Raw genomic sequence first — 9,365 nt, forward strand, 5'->3', positions numbered from 1 at the left:
GCGATTGCATACTTTTAGGCGCATATAATAAATATCTTTGGTTACTAAGGAGTAGAGACTAGGGTGTTATTTTTTCTTATTTTGTAGGTTAGGAAACACTAAAACGCTCGTTTTTTTTATTTTACGATAATAAATTTAGATGTTAAATAAAAAAAAGTTTCAATCAAATTAAAAATAGTATTCCCATCTTCTGCTACTGCACAACCAATGTTTTCTATTTGTTCACTGATTCAGACAAGCACAATTAAACGTTACGAAATCGAATCTATTATCTTTCCTCCCGGTAACATTGCCGATGGGGCGTGCAAAGTTCTCTCAACCCGTCGTCTGGAACGGGGGAAAATAAAAGCGAAATGTCATCGCACAACCACCAGCGCTCGGCGTGACGCCAGTCACGATAATGACAAAAAAAGCGGTGCAAACGCTTTGGCTTGGCTTACCGTGCTCTACATTTTTCCATTAACCCAGCAACGGCACATGAGCGGAAGTTTGTCGTGGCTTATGGGCGATCTGGGATATCGGCCCGCAAAACCAGGGCACGAGTATTTTAAGGGTTAAAGGTTTTTTTTGGGCATCGAATACACTTGCCACTGGTTGAGTGCGTGGGTGGAACAAAAAAACGTACAAGATAACAATTTTCAGGGGTTAAAATACAACACCAAACTGTAACTACAAGATGGGATTATCATTGTTAAACTTAGCAGCTTAAAAGATGAACTTGAGGCAAAGAAAAGTGACACTAGACAACAACTTATGGGGCTCTATATTATTATTTATGGCATGTCTCTTTTACTCTTATTATTATTAGTGTTATTAACACTAAAACTACGAAGCGTTTTAAGCGTTTTTCTTTCGTGGGTAATTTTTAAACAATTTCAAGCAGTTGGAGTATTATTTTATTGTTTAATGGAGATCGTACTATAGAATATATATGTAAAACTCATGTTTTGAACTATCCTAGGATTGTTATACCCCCAAAAAAATAATGCGATGAAAATTAAGCGTTTCAGTCAAAATGACTGGTCCAGTATTTCTAGTGTTAAAAATGTCTTTAAAATAATAATCCAAAACCATCTAACTATCGAAAATCTGGTCAATGTCTAACTGACATTATGAAATTTTATTCATAACAGCATAAGGTTTCTCGCTTTATGCATCTTATAGTTTTTCATTCCTGATTATGTCATAGGCTTTGTAAACTTCCTTCCAGATTGTACAATGTTGTCTTCCGGAGCCCTACTCCCATCTCCCGAATTTTTAATCCAAAAATCTGTCTAAACCAAACCAAAGGAAATGACAAACTCCAGGCCAAGCTAACAGAGTGGACAACATAACGCAGCTGGTTATCGCAGCGCTGATAACGCTATCTAACGCTACCACACGATACGGTTAGCCCCGGTCCAGAGTGAAACGCATCGCTGTTAGCTGTTGCCTCGCATCATCGCACGGTAATACAGAATTTCCCGAAACGGGTGGGGGGGAATCGGAACCAATCGGTTGACGCAACTGCGCACCATACGTTGCTCATTATGAGTTCAAAGTCCACAGTCGCGACGACGATGAAGACGGCCTCCATGTCGCCTTCATCTGATGATTCGTCTATCACTGTTCGTGTGTGTGTGCGTACGGTGAACTCTACTCTATTCCTTAGAGAGAGAAAAAATATGGCTCCAACCGGCGTGTTGTAGAAAAAAGGAATTTACTACTTCTAGAACGTTTGGCACCAGCGACGGTCTCCAGGTTTTTTGAGGATGACCGCAGGCAATTAGCAGTCGCCCGTACATCTGCCCGGTTATTTGAGGAACTTCGACACCAAAACACTGCCACCGGGAACGAGGTGGAAAGCTTATGAGCAAAATTTATTTAAATTGCCTTCAATTGACACCTTCATGCAATCACGTTGAAGCAATCAAGCCTAACCGAGTCCGGTACCAGCGACATAAACAATCTCGTCCATCCGAGATGTTACAGTGTATGTGTGTGTGCTACATTCCTTTTTTTTTGAAAAATAAATCAACCACCAATAGCACGAACATACGAGCGTATCACACGCTATTATTATCATCAAGACAAGCGATGAATGTCACTTGAAATACGTTCCTACGAGTACGGGTGAGATATGGCTGTCAACTGGTAAAGAAAGATGATTAACGTACAAAGCATGAAATGCAAAGAAATAACTCTGCATGGTAAGATGCACTTGTAGATAAGAAAGAAAAACACGAATGCATCTTACTTCTTTGTATACAGGCGTACATTGTCCACAGTAGGGAACGGTTTGAAAACGTCTGATGAAGCTCCTATTGAAGTATTCCAAGTTACAGTCGTTTAGACATACAAAATTCTCGACTATTGGGAATTCTAATTGAGAATTCTTATAAGCGGAAGTTATTATTCAAAAATAAGTAAATTAGAGGGGAAATTCGAATAGTAGAAGTAGTCGAAAAGTAGTACCTATAGCGTTAAATAGCAGTTGCTATATGATGAGTTTTCAAGGACATCGTCGATTACTGAACAGGGAAGCTGCACAGAACGTCATCAGAATTAGTCAGATCGCACGATCATGCTTTGCCCATGATCGCAGCGAGCTCTCTAACCTCTGAGCTGTGATGATAATCGTAATCGTGCATTTTCCTCAACATTCCTCACCGGGGTGTTGTTGGCGTGTCTTCACAGGAGACAAAACTTTTTTTTTCAAATGACTTTGTTTTTCGGTGCATGTCACCACCAAGTTTGAATGCAATTACTGTCCAGAAACAACAACCAAAAAGCCGGATTGTTAAAAAAACACTTCGTTTTTCGATGCTTCTTTAATTCCGTTGCTTATTTCACCTTTCCAGGCTCACCGTACAGTATCGTTAGACGGCAAATTCCACCGCGCCTGTTTAAAAAAGGGGCAATTAAATTTTTCTTTTTATTCTTCTTTCGCGAGCAGCAACTGCGAAATTAGCATCATTAATCGGATTACTCATACACATCTTTTAGCATAACAAAACCGACCGGTTCTCCGGTGTGACCCTCGAACCCGGGAGGGGTCGACACTGTACCTTCCGTCACGTTGCAAAACCGGCTCACCGGTAAATTGCTACATTTGCTACCCATAATCAGACGGTTCCGTACTGTGAGCCGGGGCCTCCGTCTATTCTCACAGGCCCCTATCAAGATCAGCGCGGATGTCATCTTGGGCTCTGTATCACTGTCTCCCTCTTGCATGGGTTAATTTAGTAACAGCGTCAACAAAAAACTGGTGCACAGGAACGTATCAAAAGCTGCTCCTTTTCACGTGCCTTGTCAAGAGCAAGCAGTTGACCCGAGTGCTGTACTTGTCACACGCCGTACAGCCATGGTCCGTGGTGCAAGGCAAAATGGCGCACCGAGGTCAAAGGTTAGACCCGCTAGAAGCTTGTCGTCAAGTCCAACCTACACGCTTTCTGGGGGGAGGGGGTGTTGGGGGTAGGAGAAAGGTTCACATCCACATTCTACTCCAGTTCCGAACCAAATTTGGTTTTTTGCTTCAGCTGTACAAAGTGTCAAGCAGAAGTAGAAGAAGATAAGGTGCACGGGATAAGGTACAAAGTACTAATTATCTAAGCGTAGCGATATGCCACTGGAGTGTCCGCCTGGTTTGTGTGTGTTAGTAACGTCTCTATATGCCTCATCCTTCCCCAAAGCTGGATGGAGGACAGCTGATAAGACGTTAGGTGTATAACACCCGCAGCTACTAAAACCCTGTCCCATATAAAAAGCATTGTACGACACCGGTAAAGCACCATTCGTAAGGTGTGGACGTGTTCAAGGCGTAATATAAGAGACGTATAAAGCTGCTTTAGCTAAAATCAGGGCGCCATCGATTTCCGCTCGGTTTGCAAGAAGCGTGTATTAGTGATCATCCTCCTGTTTAAAAGCGATAAGCCGGTACAGAGTGCAGTGACGTCAGGCCGCGCTATTCTATCAACCACTTCGTAGCATCTCATCTCATCTGTGGGACGAGCCCAAGCATACACGCAGTTCGTTTTTGTCGGTTCGACTGTCGTACGAAACGTCGTCGTGCATTTACGCATACAGCTGCAAACCACCGCTTTTGGCTCGGTTGCAGTAGCTCATCAACCTGATCACAATCACACGCGTTCCCGTTCCACCACCTACTCGTGCCCTACTGTGCGTATGTGCGTACGAACCAGCAAGTGTGAGTGTGTAGTAACGGCGCTATCTCGCTCTCTCTGTCGCGCTGGAACCCCGGTACCGTTCGCGTAGCTGGCTGTAGCTGCTCACGCGCGGTCTAGTAGGTAGAACGATCGCTTTGGTCGACTCGGTTCGTTCATTCCTTCGCTCGCAATCATCCGACACGGGTGCGCAGTCTGAATTCTGAAGACCCCTTTGCAGTGCTTACACGGTGGCAAGCGCAATTTCATACGTTTTGCGTTACGTGTCTTCTAATCTACCCCGGATTGTGTGATTTTTGTTTTACCGTGAGAGGTGTTGTGCATTTTACTGGTGCAAAGTAAAACAGATTCTTTCCACCTTTCCCATACTCGTGAAACCGCGTGCAATATGTCGTCGAAAGTGCAGGAAAATGGCAGTGCCACCACCAACACCTCCGCACCAACCAACACGGATGCCGTTGCACCGAACAACAGTGCACTGCTGCCACATCTCGAGTCACTCGACCGGATGCTGAAGCTACCGGTAGTGGATGCAACCTGGCAGCAAACCCAGAACGTATATGGCCGCGTGAAAGGTAAGCCCGGGGAAGAAACCGATCGCCATCGCCGACCGACACCGGTCGGCCATTGCTCACTCGAACTAAAACTCGGATAGCGGCAATCGATAATTCATATGACATTCGGGGGTCATTTCACTTGTCCGACTTGTGGACTGGACCCCTATTGTCGTCGTTTGTTACAGTTCTGCTCGAGGGGGGAGAAATTAAGGTAACAAAAAGACACAAAGCGCATACTACAATGGCTACCCGCTCATCGGTCGGCCATTACTTTCAACATTGGGATCTTCGGGGTCCGATCGACATGCGCGCGAAATGGCGACGTACGGGAATAGCGCGAAAAAAAAAGCACGTGGTAAAATTATTTATTCACACACACTGATTATGCGTTTCGTCAACTAGACGAAAGCCACCTTCCAACCTTGCGGCGTGTCGTTGATGATGACAACGTTACGAAAGTCCGCGTCCGGTCCAAAGTTCATCGTACGTTCCCCAAAAAAAAAACCGGTCCCACAAAAAAAAAACGTCGAACCCCGCGTGATATGCGTGGTGTGTTTGTGTGTCTGTTCAAAGATGACGTTCGGGTTGCATTCAGCTATTCTTGAAGTTGTAAAGAAACTCTAGCGGGCTGGAATGTTATAATCGGTGCTGCATAAAGTTACCTCATAAGCCTGTTACAGAACCCAGCACACTAAATCTTTTTTTCCTTTCTTTCTAGGGCTTCTTGAACCAGTTTGCCCTATTTTTAAACTGTACTTCTCCGCGGCCTGTTCGCATGGTTGCGTTTTCTTATTTCCCTTCGGTTTATTGTTTTTGTGTGACTTAAGAGTCTTCAATTTCTTCAAAGAATTGATGGGGGAGAAGAAGTCTGCTATCAAGTGGCTGATATAGTCTTATCTGCCCAGCAGTAGTTAGCTGTTGCGAGAAAAAAAACACATAAAACTGGGAACTTATTTTCCATTGCTTTTGCTTTCTTAATTGTGCTGCCGCCACACCACATATAGTGCAAGAAGTCATGTTCAGAGTCCCTATTACGATAGCCGGGAAAGGTTTGGAGTACCATTTTCCATACTACATCAGTATGGTTGCTGCTTTGGGCCACTTCTTCAATGGCGAAACTGATTCAGATTGGAGCAAGATGATTGCAAAATAAACCAACAGTTTGCGTTGTACGGTGACACGTGACCATTCGTTACACCGGAACACTGCACTTTAGTCTTTAATGGGTGCTGGATCGCTGGAAACTCCGCACCAAAGAGGGTGCCACTTAAAGTGCAACAAACCTCCAATTACTGCAGCTGTATGTGTTTGTCGATGGCTATATGATTAGTTCTATTTCCGTACCAGCGTCAGATCTATATAGGCTCTACTGTACAGAATAGCAGATATTACAATGTTTTTTTGTTTACTATTAGATACTACCATTGGGGATTTGGAAAGCCGGAAATATGAGATCTCCATGAGGAGAGAAGGAAAGTAAGTGGATGCATGGTTCCCTGCTCCAAGTACGTGCGCAATGAGTGAGACTGGTCTTATCAGGGCGCACGTCGCATTGTTGGCCTTCGCGCTGACTCTGTGCATTGGTTGATAATGTAGCGAAGGCACCACTTGGAGAGGGCGTTTGAAAGTGGGTTCAACAGTCGGCCACCATTGCTCAGCGTTATACAAAATGCGAGATTCCTTCTTATCTCTGCGCTGTGTCTAATAAGGAATGTCCACTTTCTTCGACCACCATTACGAAAATCCCACGAGTAATCGAGCTCTTGCGATGCATCTTGAAACACTATCCTCAGAGTTCTGGACCTATTTGAGAACTTTTGAGGAGCACGTTAACGTCCAAGAAATTCATACTAACAAGATGCTCTATGCGTTCCTTTCATTGTGCAGATTACAATCCACTGTTGACCTGGGCACTCGGAACAGCTGAGGATGTCGTATGCCGGGCTGTTACCATCTCGGCACCGCTCGTCCAAAAGCTCGATCGGCCACTGCAGCTTGTGGATCAAACGCTCGTCAAGGGTATCGACAAGCTGGAGGTGAACGCACCGATCATCAAGGAGCAGCCGGCAGAAATTTACCAGCAGGCCCGCACCAAGGTGATTGAGACGGTAAAGCCACACATCGAGAAGGTGTGCGAGCTGCGGTCCGCATCCCAGCAGCGTGCCGCCTCGCTGAAGGATCTTTCCTGGCGCAAAGCGAACGAAGTGCTGGCAACGCAGTACGGTAGCCTAGCGGTGAACGGTGTCGACACGACGGCTCAGCTGGCCGAGCGTCTGCTCGATTACTACTTCCCCAAGTCGGAAACGGACGCTGATGATGATAATGGTAAGCCCCTTTTATCTACCAGACTAGACAGCAACCTAATCACCTCCTCCACTCTTCACAGTGCCCATCTCCGCAAAGGACGATCCGGTGCTGCACACGGTACAAACAGTCGGTCGTCTATCAAACAAAGTTGCCCGTCGCGTCTACCGCACCGTGTCCACGCAAGTAAAATCCCTCCGAAAGGAAGATGTCCGCGACTACGTAGCGACGCTTATTGCCGTGCTCCGTCTTACCCAATACCTGAACTTCATCAACGAGAAGCGGCAGCCGGTTGAGGGTAGTACCAAGGATACAGTACCGAACACACCCTCCACCGTGAACACCGCCAGCACTTCCGATGTGGTCGCCACCACGAACAGCAGTAAAACTTTGCAGCAAAAGCAAGACTAGAGACACTTGGTGATCGCAACTATGTTCGGGGTAGGGAAAATAGGGTCGGGAGGGACGGGTCGGGAAAGTGTGGGCAAAAGGGAATTAGAATGTTCGACAACTGTTCTCCACAAAAAGAAAAACGTGTCCACAGTAACGAGCGCACGCGCGCACACACACACACATATACACCTTTCAGGTAATGGACATGATGTTGTCTTATACGTTGTCGTTTAAACGTAGTGACTCATCGTGGTAGTAGCTACATGTAGAACAGTCCTTAGAGCGAAACCACATCCATAATCTTGCTTGATTCGTACAATGCATTTTCCACTGCAAAAAGACCACAACACAAAAGCAAATGTTAAATATTGTACTACAAGTGAAGTTCCACGTTTTAAGGCAAACGTGGATGGCTAAACGATCAGTCAGGGATATCAGGGTACGAATACAACTATTCTAGATTGTTTTTTTTTAGGTTAAAAATAATGTGTCAAGACGGTGTGATTGATCTATTTGCGTAAGGAAGCCTCCAGAACCGGAAGCGTGATAGTGTACAGAACAGAACGGGGAATGCACTTGGGAAAAAGGAAGGCCTGCCTTCCTTGTCTCTCTAACGTCCCGATGTCTCCAGTTTTTTGTCTGCGCGCGTGTGCGTCGGTGCGTACGTGTGTGTGTGTCGTGCAAGGGTGTAAACCGACCCAATCGCTAGCTTTCAAGTTTATACAAATAATTCGATAATAAGCTTTATCTGCGCATATCGCTACCGTGTGCGTTTGGCGTCTTTTGTAGGTTTATTCGTGTTTATATATGTATTTGTATGCATATCCATGTATGCTGTGTTTTTTTTTGTTTCTATTCTTTTTTTTTTGTTTATCAAAAAAAACCCATGTTAATAAAACAAATTTGATTAAAGTTGCATTTGTTTTTCTTTGTTGTCTCAAGGTTTCGTTACGGGTCTATTGTATGTTTTTGTGTTATTTATTTTGTAATTAAAATTAAAAAAATACTATCAAGCGCAGGAGCGTTAAAAAATATGCTTATCAATCTCTTTATATAAACTTTTTAAACTAATTAATTTTGCCGTAATAGATAGGGATTTTATTAAATTAATTTCTGCTTCATTGAGGAAAATTGTTCTTAAAAACTTTTGAACAATGATTTAACGATAAAAAAATCGTTAAATGTTTGATAATTGAAAAAGCAGTTCGATTCTTCTCGACCTCCATTACCATTAAATAAAATCAACTGTTTACGGAAACAAGCAGTTAGTTAACATAAATTTAATTCACTTTGCATCACATTTTACGGTAGAAAACAAAACCGTGCTTGTTGTTAAATTCGTTGCAGTGTGTATAAGTGTGCTATAAATTAGCTACCGTCAATTTACAAACATGTAAAAATGGTTCAATAACAATTAATTTGAGTTCGGTCCACAAAACGGTAACCAAATGGCCAGCCAGGTCACCTTAGTCAGGGTGCGGTAACCTACATGGATGTGTTTTTGTTTCATTTCCAAACCAAAGCCCCCTCCCTGCTTCGTATGTGCAACACCAACATCCCCAAAAGGGAAAATGGTGTCTACCTACCCCTTCAAGGGACGTTCAATCAATCGACCCCCAGGAAGGGTGGCACCATTACTGCGCACCGTGCTTTGCCACTGTTGCTGATAATGGATGAGCACATGCAAATCGTTTGCGCAACATAACCTCAACTTTTGCCGGTTGAAAGGAACTGCCACGAAGTTCGAAGTTCGAAGAAGCTAAAGCTATATTAACACATCCATCCAGATCCTGGCACACACGGGCATGACATCTTCGTCTTAGGCTCTTAAGGCAATGAAGTAAATCCTCGTAAAATTGCTACTAAATGTCAACCATTTACTAATAAATACTATAACTCGTAGTCGACTCCACTACTCCACGCAAACGCTCCAATAATGGCACCCTTG

At 44.1% G+C, this 9,365-nt stretch overlaps 1 protein-coding gene across 1 annotated transcript; it reads left to right on the forward strand.

Annotated features, from left to right (window-relative positions):
* Window positions 1–3,756: 3,756 nt before the first annotated feature.
* Window positions 3,757–8,329, forward strand: LOC125771774 (lipid storage droplets surface-binding protein 2). Its single transcript, XM_049442769.1, has 3 exons — window positions 3,757–4,738; window positions 6,608–7,045; window positions 7,107–8,329. Exons 1-3 carry the CDS (start codon window positions 4,552–4,554, stop codon window positions 7,433–7,435), a joined length of 954 nt encoding a protein of 317 aa, XP_049298726.1. The 5' UTR covers window positions 3,757–4,551; the 3' UTR covers window positions 7,436–8,329.
* Window positions 8,330–9,365: the final 1,036 nt, after the last annotated feature.

This window comes from Anopheles funestus, chromosome X, assembly GCF_943734845.2.
Source record: "Anopheles funestus chromosome X, idAnoFuneDA-416_04, whole genome shotgun sequence".
Lineage (NCBI taxonomy): Eukaryota > Metazoa > Arthropoda > Insecta > Diptera > Culicidae > Anopheles > Anopheles funestus.